The sequence below is a fragment of the Belonocnema kinseyi genome, chromosome 10, assembly GCF_010883055.1.
Source record: "Belonocnema kinseyi isolate 2016_QV_RU_SX_M_011 chromosome 10, B_treatae_v1, whole genome shotgun sequence".
NCBI classification, from domain to species: Eukaryota; Metazoa; Arthropoda; class Insecta; order Hymenoptera; family Cynipidae; genus Belonocnema; species Belonocnema kinseyi.
In genome coordinates, this window is record NC_046666.1 from 110,543,832 (window position 1) to 110,565,335 (window position 21,504).

Here is a 21,504-nt window from a genome sequence, read left to right on the forward strand (position 1 = left end):
TGAATATGTTTACATTTAAGTATACTTGAAAAAATGTTTTTTAGTTACGTCTTCTCCAGATCTACTATTAAAAAAAGGAATAGTAGTTCAGTGGATTATTCAAAAAGTATATTTATTTTGAGGAATTAATGACGGCAAAAAGGGAAAAAATAAATCATGGGTTTTTGTCGCAATACTCTATTGTCTTACTGGTTATAATAAATAATTTTGCAAAATATTGATGAATTCTTGAAATTAAACATAGTAGGCATGAAATTAAGACAAAATAAAGTGATCTTCCTTTTGTTGTATGTTACTACAATCATTACACATGGAGGCGCTGTGCTCTTGACAAACAGCACGGCGTGAAACCGTATCTCGTCACTCCATCAAAAATAATCGTTTTAAAAAGGTGTCTTTTAAAAAACTTTTGAGATTGACAAATATACTTTCTAGACTTTATTATTTAATCTGAAGTCAATATACGCTAAAATAAAAATTTACTCCAAAAATAACTTTTGAACGTGCTGGCCACACTTTGGTCCTAAGGACCCAACTCAATTAAAAAAAAAGTGCTCAAAATAAGCTTATAGTCCCAGTGTCATGCTAAACGTCTTAAATCGTAGTTAAACTCTTCAACTATCGACAAATGTTGCAATAGACCTCTTCCCTTTGCATTAAGGTACTTAAAATTTCATTACAAAAGACCTCTGGGCCCGGAAGATGTCCTTTTTCTCATAGGTTTATCTATCTCCTCCATGTCCCATAAATCAAATGCCACCCTCAAATCCTCAAACATTACTGTCATTCTCCGTTTTTCTCTTGTAATCTTTTTATTTGTAATATAATTTAGCACGAATCTTTTTTCCTCTACTTCTGTCTGTAATATCTCTAATACTATTGTCATATATATCGTATATAATTTCGGCAGCAAGGTCACATCTCTATAATCTATAGAGAATATATATTTATCTATACAAAATCATCACAAAACATTTCATCATGTTAAAATAGCTTATAACATCCTGATCTCGTCAGTCACTTGACTTAGTCCGTGACTCTGATGAAAAATCGGGATCACTGGAAAAAAAGTTTAGAAAAATATATATAACAGGGATATGGCAACTCAATCGCGCGAGAGCTTCGGCTCTTGCTGTCAGCCACGTTGCATTGGTCTAACTCCCCAGTGCAACAAATTACGCGGTTACGTCACCAGTATAGCGCAGTGCCACCCACAATAGGCCTTTCTCGTATGGAGGCCATGGCTCAGTTGGAAATTGCAATAGGACCGAAACGAAGGTACGACCAGGCAATTGCCCCGGACAAACGCAAGAACATCGTTTTAAATGGTCGAACCAACTCAGGAGGGACATCCTTACCTGATGGCAAGGAATGTCACCGGCGTTTAGAGGATGCATGCAGAGGTTACATGAACGTTGGATCAATATGTACCCGGAATATGCTTATCAAATGTCTTAGTATTAAGATATTAGGTGTCTTGTTTGCACAAAGGAGGATATGAAGCTCTTTGTCAAGAACAAGAGCAATGTCCTCCAGCGAACATACTAACCGTTCCACCAAAAACACTTTTGCAGGTAGCCAATAGTGTCAACATGAGAACTAGGACATCAAAAATCCACCAAATAGTCTTTCTTAGGCTGTACAAATTAGCTGAAACCAATACTCCTCTCCCTGACTTGTTCCATGAAGATGTTTATATTGTCCTCCAAGATCTAAAGAACAAGATAATTTACGTGATTTAATTCTCGGCACCAGCCGATGGTAGTACCACGACAAAAGAGGAAGAAAGACTTACAGGTAGCTGCCTTATGGGTATGAAAGCTTAATTTCTTAGCCAACTTAACAAAATGCCGGATTGCCAGTGTCAGACTCAGTCCATCGCGAGTCAGATGCATCAACACTGTTATTCATAACATTGCACAAAGGTTCGTAACTCTAAAAAGTATCCAAAGGTGAAACCTTCATCTCTAACTGTGCCGTCTGCAGCGTAGGTTCATCCGCGGCTAAAGCCCGTAATCTAAGGAAAAGTGTTGAACGCAGTTCAACACTTGATGGTCAATGCGTAACGGCGTAACGGCTCAGAGAGAATATACTCACAAACATAATGATGTGGCGGGCATTATACATCAACAACTTGCCTAAACATACGACTCTTAACAGAATGAATGCTTTTCTATAGATACATTCCAATATCCGTTCTATAAAACGAAGATTACACCTTATATTGGGATGTTACCATCCATGCGGAACATTACATCTGAACCAATCGACCAGACATCGTGTTGCGAGAAGAAAAAGGTGGAAAATGAACACCATCGACATGGCTTGTTCACTTAACCGAAATTTGCATCTTGAGCATTTAAGAGTCAGCAGGGTACTCTAGGAATGTATCCAGGGGGCGAATGTTGTCCCGTCCAACTTAATCCGTGGTCATTTTTTTAAAGTGAAAGCCCCTATTTTTTACTGCGGATTTAAATAAAACGGAAAATTAGCGTAAAAAATGTACTATGGAACTCTTATGTTTGGGACCTTGGAGCCGTAAAAAATAAAATTGACCTTCAGGTCAATGTTCAAGGTCATTTAAATATCAAGACGATTTTTTAAAATAGAAATCCCTATTTTAGACTGCGGAATCGTAGCGGGACCTGTAGCAGGTCATATCAAGGTCAATTATTTTAAAAGCGCTTACAAGGTGTTTTAATTAACTTTTTAAGATTGCTCAAGAAACCAGTGAATTAAAAAAAAGCTCAGCGCTTTTTAAATAATATGCCTTTGTAATAAATGACCCAGGAAACCACGGTAAATCAGAAAAAGGCCATCTGATCGTTTTTTTACATTTGTGTTTGATTTTTTATCTCTGCAAGGTCCCAAAAACAAAATTTCTGTAGTACATTTTAAAAGTTAAATTTTTCGCTCTATTCAAATCCTCATTCAAAAATAGAGGTTTCCATTTTTTTAACCATCTTGACGTTGAAGTGACCTTGAAAATTGACCTCAAGGTCCAAATCAATGGTGAAGTTAAATGGCCCCCCTGTGTTCTAGTCAACTTTTGTCTAACCCGTTTTTGTGTAGATGGGGTAGTTTAGAAGATATTTGTATCTATAGATTAAAATGGGTCACTTTGTATATATCGAATGTGTTCTCGCGGTGGTGTCACAGTAGGGCTTGAGCTTTCCTCTCATACCTTTAACGAATATGTTGGTTGGGAGATCCCAGCCGACCAATTTCACAGAAATGCCACGGCAGCGCATCACTTTTCAAACCCATCATAAGTAGTGAATTTCCCGAGAATGAGAACAGTAACCCAAGACAACCTGAAAGAACGAAGGCATCAGATAATAGACGGTACCCTCCTCCCTAAAAGGACTAAAGAGCGAATAAGTTCTGAGGTTAAGAACGCACTTTGCCAGCAACTCCAGGGTGCGTAGACCAAAAAGGGAGTCAAGTGAACGCCAGAAATAAATTGAGCAGTGATCAGATGTGACTTTCGGGCAACTGCACGGGGAGGTCCCATAAGGGGCGAACAACATCGTCTTTTCATGGGTCTTCGTTCCGAGCTGACCCACAGAGTAACTAAACAACATCTAGCTGATCAATGAAGATCCATTAGGCGGCGCCACCTTGTAGCCGAATTAGAAATATTAACATCGAAAAATAGGTGCAACAACAACTTACTAGCAACACTTATAGCGCGCCCCAAAGATGCGGTAGAAGAGGTTCATATACCCGTGAAACGAGACGGTATGAAAAAGCGGAAGCCGTATCTGGGGGATGTAGCAGAGCGACTGTCCCATGGTCGACAGTCGCTAGGTTTCAACCGCCGGAGCCTGCTCCTGCTCCTGCTGAAGTCATTGAAGTGATCAATGGGGAAAGCCTGCGTCTCACGGTGTGCTTCATTGACGCCATCCTAGAGTTCACAGATCAGGAACCATCAACAAGAAACCTCTCCACTGATGCCGCGCCACACTTTCTTTCATGAAGCTTTAGGGCGCTGGTATCGCTAATGCATATTCAAAAGTTTCGTGAAAAAATAAAAAGAATAAAATAACTAACCTGCCATGTAGATTGGTCTGTACATTCGTTACTTTCTTGCTCCGATAATTCACCTCTAGGTGGCATGCTTTCATCTGCTCGCATATTGATACTTTTTATCTCTTCATCGGCTCCAATTCCACCCTCATTACTAGACAAAGATTGCTGACTCGTCCCACTAATTGCTTTTTCAGAAGATTCACTTATAAATGTACTAGGTACTAATATTTGTAAACCATCAAATTCGAAAACATTCATAGAGCCACTGTGTGCATCTTCGCTTATATGAAAAAGTTCTGCTGTCGGTTTTTCAACGACGATTTCGCTGTCTTCATCATTTCTGAAATTCATACTCGTTGTTGGCTCAGTCGAGTCTGGTACTTTCGAAAGTTCATGTCCAGATGTAGTAACTGCTTCGATTGTAACATTTTCAGACATTTTAGACACCTGCTGATTATGGATGCTGAGAATCTGAGTGTCCGAAGAAGTTCGTTTTTCACATTTAGCTTTTAACCTTTCAGGACAGTTTCTGGATAGAACTGTATCTTCATTAGTGTTTTCTTTCACTTCTTGAGTCTCCGAACTAACAATATTTTTTTCTAAAGACGGATCGCTTTGATTACAACTTTCTTTGTTACAAATCATATGATCCATGTCAACATCATGAAGAAAATGGTCAGATACTGGTGAACCAGATTTACTAAGATCAGTGCGCACTCGTATAACAGAATTACTGCTAGTGTTGGAAGAAGGCGTATGAGACCTAGCACGCACCTCTTCAACTTCATGATACTGCCTTCCTAAGACATTAGAAGATATTTGCTCCATTTCAGTATCATCGTCTTCAATTTCATTTTCATTTTTAGAAAAAGCGTAATTATGCAAAACCGCTGCCTCGAAACCAAGAGGATACATGGAAACATTTTCATTGGATCCAAAGTCAGATCTCAATGACAAACGTGAATGTGATTTATATTTTTTTAAAAAAGTAGGAGAAGTGGGTGCTGATACGCTATTTTTGCAGTGATAAGTTTTATTAGAATTTACGTTAACTGTGAAGTTATCTCCTGACATAGAAAATGATTTATTCAAGACGGAGTTTGTTGGAGAACAATCATTATCACTTTGGTTTCCATTTTTCTGAAATGTTTCCTTCGATTTGATAATTTTTTGGACATTAGGAGAATTATCAGAATGTACTCCATTGACATCCTCATATTCTGACCCTATAATAGTTATTAAAAGATGTTCCAGTTGTTCCACTTCAGGCTGACTCACATTTCGATCGCTTTCACTGGTTACTGATACCCGTGATCGTACAACCTGTTTCCCCTCTTCTTGTTCATTCAATTCGCGATTTTTTGTTTGTTCTTGTTTCTTTTCGGCTTCTTGTTCCATTTTATCCAATAAATTTCCGTTAATGGCACTGCTGCAATCTTTGGATAATTTCGAAACACTAGGGATTTTTTCTGCAATTACTGATTCACGTGTCGGCGTTTCTTTGCTTATTATATTTAAGTGTATTCTGTCACTTTGATCATTTATTGTTTCATGAGTTACAATATTCTGATAATTTTCTTGATCTGAAGATGATCCGTCATTTCTCTGTTCCTCATTAAAAATTTGTGTTTGATGCTCTCGGCGCTCCAGGCTCGATCGATTATCGATAATCTGATCATAACGGGTTGATCGTTCCTTTGATGCAGGTGAACGCAAAGATACAGTTACATCTGTATTAGGAAGCAATACTTGCGTTTCATCTTCTTGTAAAACTTCTGGTAACAAAGGTCTGATTTCAGAGCAAGTATAAGACTTTTCTGCCGGATTCATTTTTATAAAAGAATCATTGACTGAAGTTATATTTGTAGATTTAAATCTACTAGCAGGAATTGTTGTGCCAGACGCTGTTGTAGAAGCGGCGGGAGTTACAGGTGATATCATTTGAACGGTAGGAACAGGCTGCTGATGATACATGCCATAAGGAGAATAAAGCATTTGCATCATAGGATTATTTTGCGGTGCCATGGCGTATTGAGGTATCATAACAGTTCCATTGTTGACAAATTGTTGGTAACTGAACGAGGCAAACTGTGGCGGGGAGAGTACTGCATTTAAAGTTGACGGACATTCAAAAAGTGGCCCAACAGGATATGGAGATTGCGAGGGCACATGAGAAGCTGAATTCACTTGAGGCTGACTGGCAATTTGGTTTGGTGATGATGGTGATTGATCTGACGAATCTTGTAGCTGATTTGTGGATGAGACACTAGCTTTGATGAGAGCCTCGATTACCTGCTCTTTAGGATGGGTATCTAAATGTTTTTGTAAGCTGATTCCTTCACGTAGAAAAAGAGTACAAACTGGGCAGGCTACAGCCCCAATACTATTCCCGTAATCCATTTTAATCTGTCTGGAAATAAGTGTCTTTTTCAAATTCAGATATCCATTCCGAAACTCCTGATTTATCTAAACAGAAACAAATTATTCGCATATAACTAATTGCATGATTCAGGTGAACGATAAATGCAAACAAAGATATAATAATTATGTTCGATACTTAAAGAGAGTGACACACTTGCAAGCATGTGAATAAAGAAATGATTAAAATACATTTGCAAATCAGTAAATCAGGGGAACAAATTTGCTTTGAAAAAACCCCAATACAGTGACTTTTGCAATGACGTCGGGGATACCTTTATGAACATAATGTACAAGATCATCATCCATACGCTTATGGATGTGGGCCGGATACTGATAAATCAGTAATTAATGATCTTAACTTTCATATTCAATTTGAATCACTTAATGGATGTTTTCGAGATAAAATTTCTTACCATTGCTCATTCATATTTCTATAATATATTTTCAAATTTTTATGTCTGGATAAAAATATTTAGCTTTTCTTTTAAAGTATGACACAAGTAAATGGTGAAGACAGGTCGAGGATGTAGGCACGCGTTGTAATGGCAATATTACTAGCAGGGCGAAGACGGCTACCTCAGTGTCATACTGAACTCCTTGAATGTTTTATTCTCATTTTCTACAATCAGAGGCTCTTTCTTCAAGGGACCGTGGATCCGCTACACAATAATTGCAATGCAATTCAAGTCTTTTAAAGAATTTTGTTATGTTTAAAAAATTTTCAAAATAAATTTAAAAGTTAATGATAATGAAAATGAACAAACGAATTGAAGTTTAAAAAAGAATTATATAAAGTTTCGTTTAAGTCCGTCATTTGAAGGGTTTTTAATTTTCGTCGCATTTTTAATTTCTAGGAAGTATTCTATTTAAAAAGCTCTGAAAAAAAACAATTTTTATAAGAAACGGATTCTGCTTTTCGAGAAGGGGTCATTCAAAAACTACGTTACGCTATTTTGAATATATTGTGCACCCTTCCCCTTCTTCGTCAAAAATCATCATACAAAGCTTGAACGCCTAAAGAAACACAAATCGTAGAAACGTAAGTTTAGGAAACTTACGTTGAAAACAAATAATTATACAGTGTGTCCCATATTTATAGGGCCACCCCATTTTTTAAGGATAATTTTTTTTCTATTGAAACAAAATGCACCAAATATTTTGAGTGGATAAATGAGTCGAATTAACCATTTTTCCTAAAATATAGATCTGGCAATTCCATTCGTTCATTTATTTGGACATTTTTTTGAAAAAATAGGTGCAACTATTGCCCGGACTTCCAGTTTCACCGATATTGCCCTGCTTTCCAAGCATCCAGGTACAACAATCAGCGAAACTGATGCAGAACGGTGAACGACGGGGCCGCCTGTGCAACCTCCGCCCCAATACCCCAACAATAGACGTGACAAGCGCCACCCCCCGTAGACTCACCAGCGTCCGCGTGAGCTTTGTAGATAAGGAAGTCATTGCCTACGTTGATTCATGTTCTTCCGATAACTTCATCCACTCAAAGTTATTGAGCGACGACCAACTGCCAAGACTACCGTATGCTCAACTAACCGCCCCACGATCCGTTCTGCAACTGATAGGTTCCATAAAACGGGCCCCCGAGATTTGCGGAGCACCATAACCGGGCGTTCTTCTCGTCAGCCCACATCTATCCGGTGAAGTCTTCTTAGGACTACCATGGTTCCAGCAACACCGAGTTGTGTATGACCAGTCTCGGTTGCATATACCTTGGAGCTCGGCAGCGAACTCGGGTCTACCTTATGCCAGAGTCCAGACAGTTATCTACAGAAGTATCTCTACCAAAACTAAGCCACAACTTTCCCGAAGAATATAATGAAAGGTTCTTGAACATTACAAAACTGTATGCCACGATCTTTCACCAAGGGGGACCCGTCTGGCAGATCATGGTGGTGCAACATGAATTTCATCTCTCCAATGCCACCCCATTCCGAGAGCCGCCCACACGCTACTCAGAAGAACACCGAAGATGGCTCGACATAGAGGTCCGCAATATGTTAGCCGACGCTATGATCGAATCCACCTCCTCACCATATAGTTCAGCCATCCAAGTCGCCAGGAAAAAGGACGGTAATTATCGTTTCTCCATATAATAAAGAAGAATCAACAAACAGACGATAGATGCCCCTCAATGTCTGCCCAGGATTCATGTAATTCTTAATGACCTCGGTTACGCAGAAGTCTTTACAACACTGGACCTAAAATGCAGCTAATGGCAAATCCCTCTAGACCAAGACGCCCGTAAATACACGTCCTTCACTACGCCCAGTGGAGGACAGTATCAGTTTAGGGTCATGCCGTTTGGCTTACAAGACGCACCCGGCACCTTTCAGAACTTGATGCGATATGTGCTAGCAGACCACTGGGGCAGATCGCCATCGCCTACTTAGATGACATCATAGTATATTCAGAACATTGGGAACAGCATCTCCTCCCCCTGTCCCTCGTATTTGAAAGGCTTCAACTCTACGGATTAACGTATTCATCTCAGAAGTGCCAACTGGGACAAACCAGCCTGCCATATCTAGGACACGTCGTCCCCTTGGACGGAAATCTACCTCAGCCTAAACATATTCAGGCCATACTCGGCGTCAAACCACCTCACACCCGGAAAGGTCTCAGATCACTTCTAGGAACCATGAATGGCGAAGAATGGCGAGTTCCAGTCCTAGAGCCCGCACACGCGCACCAGTACCCAGCCGAAGATCGTCAGCAGGAATAAGATCGTCGATTAGGACCATACCAGAGCATGAAGAACGTAAACGGAGACGTTTACCAAATTCAGAAGAACGGGCAACAGCAAAAAGTACATGGGAAGGATCTTTGACCTGCTCCACAACAAGACAAATTCCTACGACCACCCTAAGCCACTGGGAACTTACTTTTCGGTGAACAACCTCCCCCCTCATCTCTCAACTGAGCCCACCAGGTTCCAGCTGAGACACAACCTGCCAGCCTTGTCGGTGAACAATCGCACCCCTCAACGCTCAACCGAGGCAACCAGGTTCCAGTTGAGATACAACCTGCCAGCCGTACCGGCGAACAGTCGCCGCACTCATCACAGGTTCCGTCCGTGACACAACCTGCCAGCCGTCCCGGCAAACAGCCGCACTCTTCACAGATTCCAGCTGAGATACAACCTGCCAGCCATGCCAGCGAACAGCCGCACTCATCACAGGTTCCAGCTGAAATACAACCTGTCAGCCGTGTAGGTGAACAATCGCACCCCTTATCTCTTAACCGATCCCACCAGGTTCCAACTGAGACAAATCCTGCCAGACGTGCCGGCGTACAGCCGCACTCATCACAGGTTCTTGCTGAGATACAATCTGCCAGTCGTTTCGCTGAACAACCGCACCCATCAACGCTCAACCGAGTCCACCAGTTTCCAGCTGAGACACATCCTGCCAGCCATGCCGGCGAACAGTCGCACTCATCACAGGTTCCAGCTGCGACACAACATGCCAGCCGTGCCGCCGAATAGCCGCAATCATCACAGGTTCCAAGTGAGACACAATCTGCCAGCCATGCCGGCGAACAGCCACACTGATCACAGGTTCCAGCTGAGACACAACCTGCCAGCCGCGTAGGTGAGTAGCTGCACACATCAAACTGAGAAGCAGACGACAACTCAGGGTCTTCAAGATATGATCCCGATCAGTCAGGAAACTTCAAGGGGCTGTACAAACTCCGAAGACACCGTCCAATGTATTATCGAGACGCAAGGCCCTACAAACGTAATGTATATAGATATAATTAACATATAATCCCATTCCAACGACAAAACAAGGCTCTATCCAGAAGGGGGCGAATTGATATGCACCTTATTTTAAAAAGAAGGGAGAGCTGAGAATTCTCATCACTCGCACATGCGCCATCATAGCAGTTAGTTCGAACGTGCACCATCAATGGCACACATGTCGCGCGCACCCCATTACTCATGCATGCGCCATCAAAGGCAAATATGTCGCTCGCCCCATCAATCGCGCATGCGCCATCATAGCAGTTAGTTAGAACGTGCATCCCCAATAGCACACATATTGCGCGTGCCCCATCACTCGCGCATGCGCCATCATAGCAATTATCAGTTCGAATATAATGTATGTACCATGTAGGTATGATATCAATACTATGGAGGATTAAAATTACTAATTATTATTAATATTATTAATAATTGTTACCAATTATTATTGTTATTATAGATTAAAATGGATGATTGAGACAATTTAAACATTATATTTAGTATGTGAATTAAATACATGTATCATGCGCGATAACAAGGATTGATTTTTAATAATATTAATAAGAATTGTAACTAAATCAATAATTGAAAGCATTTGATCATTATATTGCGTTTGGGCGTGATACAGGTATGATATTAGTATCATGAATGATAGCAATTATTGATTATTAATAATATCAATAATAATGGTTACTAATTATTAATGGAATTATATATTAAAATTGATCATTGAGGGTGTCTAAACATTATATTGTATTATTAAACGTAGTATGGATAGGGATAGGTATTGTAGATAATATTTCAATGTTAACCATAATTTAATGTTAGACATGAAGAAGGTAGAACCGACTAGCAATTTCACAAATTATTACCAATCTGCTGCCTTGGGTGAGCAACGCGCCAATCAGGAGAGATGTCCGTACACGATTGATCAATTAGCAGAGTGGCAAAAATCAAATCCAACTATAGCACCGGGAAAAATACCGCCAATCAATGTTATTGTACATGAGGGGAATCATCGTTATACAGTCCTTCATAAATTATTAAAAGTCTAGGTACCATGAAGCAATAGTGTGCAGTATCGGATCAAACATCTATTCTGTTCGCGTATCTTATATCGAAGATTATCGTAAAATCATTTCAAATTTAGAGCAGCAAGACTTTCAGTACTACCTTTACAAAAGAATTGACCTGCTCCCTAATCGACTCGTAATGAGAAATATCCCAGTCGCGTACCCGGAAGAAAAAGTTCTCTTCGAACTCAATGAGGAAGGATTCAAAATTACGTCGGTTGCTCGTATGAGAAACAGACAATCTAAGAAAGCCTTGCCAATGCTTCTGGTAACGGTTCCCAACACGCCCCAAGCGAAAGAGCTATTTAAACTGCAATTCATTGCGTACATCAGAATTAAGGTCGAACCATATGTCAACTCCAAGGAAACCGCACAGTGCTTCAAGTGTCAAAGATTCCACCATGTCTCTGCAATGTGCTACGCCACTCCACGATGTGTGAAGTGCGGGGGTGCGCATCAAAACTTTTACGTGCAAAAAAACAAGTAAAACACCGGCAACTTGCGCTAACTGTGCTGGGGACCACCCCGCTAATTACAGAAGTTGCTCTGATTTTAAAAAAGCAAAAAAAAACCCCGCTATTAAAAAATCAAAAACACACAATTTGCAATAGGAAAATGCTCCCAATAAACCAACTAAAGAGATCACACTAAATGAAAATTCTACAAGCGAACACACCCCTCTAGATAGTGCTCCGCCACCGCAAACATTACCACTCTACAGCACAGTCGCTGCCGCTACATCACATACATGCGCGATAAAGCCTCAAACTATGCAGACATACAAAACACATAAAATTACTAATATTCGAGTTAAAGCACCAATCGCTACGAAAATCCATGCTACCCAGAATAAAACTATTCTAGAAACCACACACAATAAAAACACACCCTCTCAAGTTATCAAAACAAATCTGGTAAATCTCTTAAAAAGAACTACAAACTTCACCACAGGCATTATTGGGGAGGGGGCGGGGGAGGAATATTAACAAAGTTATACTGGGGTTTGCAAGGAATACGCCGAACTATATTGTCAGGAGGGAAACAGGAAGAACGAGTTTAAGGATTATAAAAGGGAGTAGAGCGAAGGAAGGTATATGAGTTGGCTAAAAAAATGGCATGGAGAAAGAGAAGGCAGAAGAGGAGAGAATAAGAGTCAAGGTTTAACGGGAACTATGTGTAAATTATGCCAAGGGAGACTGCAATATTTGTGAGAGAAAGGAGAGCAAGGAAGTCCTAAACTTATAGCGAGAATGAGATGCGGTTGCATGGAGAATTTCAATAGGTTCTGGCTTTCTAGAGAGAAGAGAATGTGTGAATTGTGCGGGAAGGGGGGTACAAAAGTTGAGCACTGGTTGGAGGAATGTGAAGAGGTGGAAAGGAGTGGAATAAGCATGGAGATATTGATACATGTGAGGGGGGGGGGGCAAAATGGCAGTAGCATGGGTGAAGGGGGTGCTGGGTAAGATGGAGAAGAAGAGAAGGAAGGAGGAAGAGGAATGGAGAAAGAAGGATTGTAAATAGGAGAGGAAGTAGGCATACCGAGGAAAGTGAGACATGCGTGCGAGGCGAGGCGCAGCGAGGAAGGTTAGGATACAGAAGCGAGCGGATTAGTTATAAGGTGTGGATGGATGGTATTTGTAAGAAATAGTTGTAAGAATATTCTGTGAAAAAAATGGAAGTGAAAGCAAGTCCATTTTTTAAGACCAGCAGGCCGAAAAATAATTTTTTGGAATGCTCAGGGTATTCTTAAAAAAGACATGAATTAGCCATATACCTCTACAAAATAATATTACCATTTGCTTGCTCAGCGAAACTTCACTACGCGAATCCCTACGCGTTAATCTAATTCGTGGCTATAAATTGAATAGAAATATCAGAAATAGAGGTACCGCGATCTTAAATCAAGAAAATATTTATCACCATGAATTAAGAATTCCTGAACTTGAAGTCCTCGAAGCTACTGTCATACAAATAAAAATTCACGGGAATCCATATGGAATAGCAGAACAACTAACAAAATTGGCAAACAATTATTTCAATTTATAAATCATAAGAATCTGTCAATCTCAGCACCAGATTCGCATACTTTTTTTCCCTCACAACACCAAACATAAATCTGACCTTATTGACTTTGCAATTTCCAAAAGTAACTTCTACAATCATGACACTATCACCATTGGTAAACAAATTGTCTCCGATTTTCTTAGAATCCCAAGCACCGATAATTTCAAGAAAATGACCCATAAGGAATTGACAAAACAAATTAAAACTACTGAAAATAATAAAGCTCCCGGGCCTGATTCAATTTCAAAGTTAATTCTCAAAAACTTCCGATTTTTTGTCTCACACTCCTCGCTAATATCTTCAATGCTTGCATTCAACTAAGCTACTTTCCTAACTCATGGTAAATAACTCACATATTGGTTTTTCAGAAAAAAGGCAAGGATCCATATCATCCTACTCGCGTAAACTATCATCTCGAGGAAAACAGCATTCTTGAACCACAACAATAGTTTTCGAAAAGGTCACTCTACGCAGCACATGATGCTCAACCTTACCGAAGCCATTAGCTTAAATTTCAATCGAAGAAAATCTTATCTTAGGTCGGGTATTCTTTATTATCTCCGTGAAAGATATCCCTGAGGTCCCTGAAGTTACAATTGGAATATATGCAGACGACACCGCAGTATTCACTTCCTCTTGGTCAGTTCCGAAAATCTTAAAATTACTTAACAAAGCTCTTGAAATCATTGAGGCATGGACTAAGCTTTGGAGAATAAAAATTTATGTAGCAAATTCAGAATAAATTCTTTTCTCAGTCAGAAAGCCTGTCAAATTAGATTCGCCAAAAATGTTTAATGAACCAGTAGAATGGAATAATTCCGTAAAATACCTAGGGGGTCAACATCATAAACGTCTTAATTGGAAGCAGCATATCCATGAAACTAAAGGGAAAGCTCTCGGGGTTATCTCGCGTTTAAGCCCTATTATTAATAGACACTCGAGTCTAAACCCTAAATATGGAATCCTAGTTAACAGAATTTTTATCCGACCAACCATAACCTACACTTGTACAATTTAGAGAGGGGGTTGCGTCAAATAGTAACATCAATCACATCCAGACAGTACATGGGAGGTGTGGATCTATTTTGAGGGTAGGAATTTCGCTTCTCTTCCAAAGAAGTCGCTAGGTCGTCCCGACCGATTGTCTCTGGTGAATTCTGTTGGATGGGACAAAATTACGAGCAGAGGAGAACGTGTCGCCAGTTCCAAGGGCGGTCCTCGCCGTCAAATCAACACTGTTTTTAATTAAAATGAGTTGGTCGATTTTTTGTTTGCTCGGGAAGTTACATGAACTCGGGCTCGAATCGCCTGATCCAGGTAAAATATCATCTAAAATATCATTTAAGAGATCCCAGAAGCTGGAATTACAACATTGTCATATCGATATGCGCACTATGCCATAATTTATTGCTAATTTGTGTTGTAAAAAAAATGTTCTGGCCGGTAATTTTGGTTAAAAACATGTATTCATGCTAGCTTCAACTGAAGTCCTAACAAGAATTTAGACTCAATTAAGTGCTCTCGATCTATGCTATGCGCGAAATCCGGAAATTTTGTTCATACCAGAAAAGAGTAGTTGTGCTAGCTTCAGCTGACACTGGTATATGAAACACGAAAAATTATTATTGGTATCATATTTTCCTTTGCGCAGGAATTTGGTGCTTATTTAGTTCTTATATATGCCGCAAAAACAAAATTTTTGCCGGGAAATTTCAGACCAAAACATTTAGTAATGCTAAATTCAGATGAAGCCACAACTCCGGTTTGTAAAACTCTGAAACTATCAGTGATATCGAATACATATGCTTCTTACATTAGAATTACTATTTCAGATTATCATATATGCATAATAATAATTAAAACGCAAAGTTAACATAAAGAGCAAAAATAATATTATGTATTAAACTGTATTTTGTGTGACGCCGTGATACACAATGGAACGAACGACTATTTCGTTTCAAAATATTGTACATCTAACAAATCGTGACCAATTTAGATGTAACAAATTTGAGAAAGATTTACAAATAAATAAATAATATTATATGTGATGTGCCACGCGAAAAAGGAACTAACGCTCAAAACTAGGATTTTACAGGGCGAGCGATAGAAGTCGAGCCTATTCGGTAGTGAAAGGTGTCTTGCGAAAATCTGCTTATCCACTCACAAATGCACAGTCATTCGTCGTGTTCCAATCTCCGTGTTTCTCGCTTCTATTCCCGCAAGAAAACTGCGGCAAGCGCAACCATCCGTGAGTTTGTAGTAGTGAGTGGAGCTGTGCAAGCCTGCAATCTTACTCAATTGCTTCAGTTCTTTAAAATTTTTAACGTACCAGAGAAAACAGGGTCCTAATTATAAAGAGTTAGGAATTGGGAACAACAACGTCTGGGACGTAACTGATATTTTCGAAAGAGGCGTTTCGTACAATTATCACAGAACTTTACTTATAGGTAAGTTCGTTTAATCTTATAATTGTACTTCGCGCTTCTTACTCCAGATCATAATACAGCTATTTAAAGTTTCTTACGATTTATAATTTCTGTAAATTAATATGTATTTTTTAAAAAAAGACAAAAACATGAAGAAAGAAAATTTGCAACAACATTTTAATATCTTATAACTAATTCTAATTTAGGATGGCTAAGGAAAACGCTTTTATTTGACACGATGGCACGCCTGTCAAACTTAGTAACAATTTCGGATTTATACATCCAGCCTACAGTTTTTCTAATGACATCAATATGGATGTCATGTCTAATTGCCGCTGAGGTTGACGCCTGACGTGTACTGTATGCACTGAATGAATCGGTGTCAATCCCACTCTTAAGTAAGACAGTTTAAATCCTTTAGAGATCAGTGTCGTGCTTGTAATAACATTGCAACAATATTGACTTCGTTTAAATGCAAACAGTTTTTAAAACTTGATGAGTTGGAAAATTTTTACCATAAGACGTATGTTCTACATTATGAGCTTTACCCGTGGGCAAGAATGAACGCTTCTTTGCACAAACTTTTAAGACACGGTTGCGATATTTCCAGGCAGTTTCCGTTGCCAATGATTTACTTTTCTGAAGATGCAAATGAATCATAACATAAATTTTATCGGAGAAACATGATTTCACATGCGCGACAATGTAGTATAAAAGAATACTTGATGTTTTTAATTGCGCAGTCTATTCTACTGATAAAAAAAGTCTCTTTAGCATCATTGAATGATAGATTAAAAGCAAGCGGAAACCCAAAAATTTGTCCAGATGTCCAAAAATTTATTAAAGAGCCGTAAGACCATTTAACACACACACACACACTCATATTACTTTAATTTAATTTTACGCATGAATTATCTGGCTTGGACTTAAGAATTGTCTTTTTGAGAATCCTGGGCGAATTAAATACCGCTGAAAAGGCGTCAAGAAATATGCATTCACATTCACGTAAAGACTACAAGAATAAAGATGATAGGTAGAGTCTATATAAATCGAATACAGGTCTATCAAGCAATTATAATTTATATGTAGGTGTGACATAAAGGTTATTTGGCTTAAGACGATCTCAAGGTACCGCAGCCTTCCTGCCTTCTCAGTGACCTTTTTCAATTGTTCAGGGCTGATCTGGATCTCGAAGCGCTGTGGCTCTCAACCAACGCCTTCAGCATTATGCTACAGGGGTACATTTAAATGGAATTCCTTAATACAAGACACTTTTGATTAAAAAATTGTTTAAATTTTTGGATTGAAAAATTGATTTTCACTTTAAAAAGAACAGTAATTTTCAACCAAATAAATGAATTTTCAACAACAAAAAATAATTTTTTACCAGAAGACAAATTTGGAATAAAATAGATTAATTTTAAATTAAAAGCGATAAATATAAAGCAGAAAATAAAATAGTTTCAGTTTCAGTTAAAGAAATCAGTTTCTAAAAGATTATGTGCCTTTAAAAAAAGTATGCAAATGGCTAAAAATTTGTGTAAATCATAAAAAAAAGAAACCCGCACCTCCATGTAGGGCGCAACTAAGTCCATACACTATTCCATTTAAATGTACCCCCCCTGTAACATAATGAAGAAGGCGCCGGTTGAGAGCCAGAGCGCCTCGAGATCCAGACCAGCGCTGAACAAAAGAAAAAGGTTGCAGAGAGTGCAGGTATACCACGGTACATTGACATCGTCTTAAGCCGGTTATTTGATACTACCAGAATTAGTTCAATTGCGTTTTGCCTAGCTATATACTGACGTACAATTTTATTCAAAGTTTGAATCTTCAGACATCTCAATCAAATGCTTTACGATTTTTAATACCAGCTCTAAAATTCTAAGACGTAGACATTTTCAGTCAAATCGGTTTTGTTTTGCAATTTTTGTCCACATTGAATCCATTATTTTGAGTTTTTACATGTTTACTTCATATTCGAAATCCGCGAGTCCAAAAACCCGCAAGTCGTAACTATTAAGTCATATCGGTTTTTTATAAGGATTTTTGTCTGCCATATTGGATTTTACATATTTAATTGTGTGATTTTGACCTCATATTTGAAATCAGCGACCTCGAAAACCCCGAGTAGTAATTATTAAACATTTTGGCTTTATTTTAGGATATTTGTCCGCCATATTTTATTCCCCATTTTAAATTTTAACATTTTGACTTCTGATTCGAAATTAGCCACCCCAAATTCCTTTAATTACGAGGAATGGTGAAATTTCATTGTGTAGAAATAATTTAGACCTTAAAGTTTTCGAATATCATGCAAAAATCTATTTTAAAAAATGTGTAGCACATAAAAGTTAATACCTAAGCGCTCATTATGATCGATCAGCTAAATTTCAAATAAAAACCGTCAATTTTGACATCGATTTTTCAAGTTAAAAATGTTTTTTCTTTAAATTCTCTCAATTTTTCCTGTATTCTGCAGGTAGTCATCTGCAACTTCCAATATGATTTATTCTTTTATGTTACTTCTGTCAAAAGATAATGAATTTTGACACCAAAAATATCACTTTACCCCCCTGTGTGTCGTTGAAGTGAGCAGAAGGATTGACTGGATTCTAGAATACCGTAACACTGATCAAACAAAGATCAATCTAAACTTGGAACACTCAACGAGATTCTTTTTCATTAGGACATCCTCTCATGCCTCTAAAGCTGTTAAACAACGTCAGCTGTTACCTGACTGCTTACCATACATACTAGGTATGTACCATGGAGTCTGCCGTCTGAGTCTCCCGGATGAACCACTAGATAGAACGACGAAGTCCTTTCGGGTCTTTTCCTGCGTGGACGCGAGGTATCGTTCTTCCGCTACTAAGTTCTCTTGTAACCGCTCCTTAGAGTACCTCGTAGGAAAGAGATTAAAACGTTTACACTCTGGAATTTTTGAAAAGGAAATTGGATTTGCTCGATCAATCTCGTTTGCTAGGAAAGAAACAATAAGGAGAGCCTCCTGAATAAAGAACGCGAACTGGAAATCAGGTGAGTGCTAGTTTTGCTTTTCGCCTCGGCATCATGCGTAATGTTATATAAGATCGGCCATTGATTTTCTTAAAAAAGAAAAATCTTTAACTTAATTAGTTTATACCGAGATCGTTTACAATGGGTTAATTTAATTAGATTTCAGTCTTTAACTGTCGTAGTCTTTCAAATCAGTGTAATTGCAATGTTCAGTATTTGAATTTGAAGTCATTTTCTTCAAAACTTAGAAATCAAGTTAAGATGTCTGCCGTCTTCCTTTCGCGCTTAATCTTTAAGTCCGTCCCTTCAGAACTTAAATTAAGATGTCTGATATATTTCTTTGCGCCTAGTGTATTGTGATACTGCGCATCTCCAGTTTCCTTTTTCTTTTTTTTTAAAAAAACATACTTTTTCGAATAAAGGTACAATATGATTATCAACCACTTGTATCTTTACTGTTAAATCATAAGTCAACATTGCTCAGAAACTGCCTCCAAGATTTCCCTCTACTGAGTGGTCGGGATTTAACTAACTATATCAATCCAAATAATCTTTTCTTTTTTTTTTATTATTGAAACAATAAGTCTGATTTTCCAGTGGCAACTCGACAGACGCCTGGTGTAAGACACCAAACGTTCGATCTGTTCTTCGTTTAATACATTTTCATATCACAAAAAGAGAAAAAGGTACACAACCACGTTGAGCTTCCATGTAACGGGTTAGTAAATTATTTATTTCGTTTAAAAATTTCGTTACAAGCTTAATTAACTAACTTAACATGTAACTAAACAAATTAATTTAGAACACAAAACGGAGAAACTCTTGGTTCTAAAATTTGGTTTTATAATATTTATTTTTACAACGAGAGAAGAGTATGGTACGGTGCCGGTACGGGACATGGTAAGAATTAAATAAATAAGGCCCGTGTTTTCTGATTTTCATGGTATATTTTTAATGAAATAGCTTTCTTTGTTCGTCAAATAAGTCATGTGATGCAATTACTGTTTTAAAACGTACGTCAGAAAAGGAATTATTTTTTTAAAAATCTGCCCGCTACACGGGCACATTCTCATCGTGCGGGTTACGCGCAGCTCGCTTCGCTCGCGAATTTGAGCACGCCTCCGGCGAGGGACTGTTGCTTCTCGTGCTTCGCGCTCGATGTATTTACCTCGCGCTACGCGCTCGGTCTTTCTACTTTCACACATTCTTGCGCAAAACATTTCAAATTAAGATACAAAACATTCACCACTGTAATTTTCTGATGGTGAACTCTCTTTTGTTAAAAGAGCTTAACGCGAGAGTTTGAGCGCACCTACGGCACGCGACTGATGGCTATCGCACTCCGCACTCGATCATTGCATTTCTCCCGCATTCGAGCACAAACCTTTTAAAATCAAAGGTCAACGGACCGACAACTGTAATTTTTTGATTGTGAACTCTCTTTTGTTGAAGCTGTTTCGGCTATAACGAACACAATCTCATCACGTATCTCGTGCTTCGCACTCGATTTTGTCCAAAATGTCAACTTTTCTGCATTATACACAACACGTTTATATCAAATCTAATACGTTTTTTATGTAACTCTGTCTGGGATTGCTTATTCAGATATTGCAAAATAAGGCACAAATTTTATTTATCATGAATTTTTTAATATTTGTTTCTTATTTTGCTTAAAATTATATTCTAAACTGCGTTAAAACATGTATCATTTTAGTAAATTTATATAATTGCAATTCATAATATGCATACAAATTGAATCATACTAATTCTTATTTCCTTGTTTTTATAAATTAAAAAAAAATTTAATCTTATTTTTTACGTTTGAAGAAAAACTACTGCACATCTGTACAGGGTTTAATGCAGAAACCTATACAGGGTGTCCCAGACTCAAGTGTCCGGACTTATATAGCTGTATAAAAATAAAATAGAAAATTCCTTTTCCCAAAATCAGTTGAAATTGTAGTTTTCGAGTTATAAAATATTTAGGCTGGACCAATCAGGAGCGCGGTATATACAGAAATGCGTACGTGAGCGGGAGTCGAACGTAGTGTTATTGAGGAGAGCACCGAGGTGGGGTTAGCGATGGGAGAACAACAAACAATACACTACATTGGACTCCCGCTCGTGGACGCACGCCTATTTATACCATACTCCTGATAGGTCCACCTTAAATATCTTACTTATAACTCAAAAACTAAAACTTCAACTGATTTTTGGAAAAGGAAGTTTCGATATATTTTATTTTATTTTTATAGAGCTATGTACGTGCGGACACTTGAGCCTGGGACACCATGTATAGGATCCTAAACAGGAACCTGTATAGGATCCTATGTAGAGAATTATAGAGGCAGATAGGGCGATAGGCACGAAAGGATTACCGACGACATATCTGAAGATGATAAAGAATCGGTAGAAATCGAAAGAAAGTTAGCTCGAAACAAAGAACTTTTTGAGAAAACTTAATTCAGTAAGGGTAAAAATTCAAGCTTTAGACATAATCTCTTCTAAGGATATTTTAGGAACGATTGAAGAGTTAAGCAGATGAAATGATATCGGTAGTGCAGATTTAATAAAATCCATTAAATGCATATAATGGACAACGGAATGTACGAGGGTAGTTCAATAAGTCCTTAGAATGACCAACAGATGGCGCGCGAATCGCTCCAAATCATCTGTTTTCAGTCAGCACCACTCCCGACTAGAT

At 38.5% G+C, this 21,504-nt stretch overlaps 1 protein-coding gene across 1 annotated transcript in view; it reads right to left on the minus strand.

The window, feature by feature from the left end:
- Positions 1-21,504, minus strand: part of LOC117181432 (zinc finger protein 624) — a 64,692-nt gene that overhangs the window by 18,532 nt on the left and 24,656 nt on the right. Inside the window, exon 2 of the mRNA XM_033374083.1 lies at positions 4,054-6,498. Within this exon, the coding sequence (XP_033229974.1) occupies positions 4,054-6,432 (2,379 nt within the window). The 5' untranslated portion in view covers positions 6,433-6,498. The remainder of the gene's footprint in view (positions 1-4,053; positions 6,499-21,504) is intronic.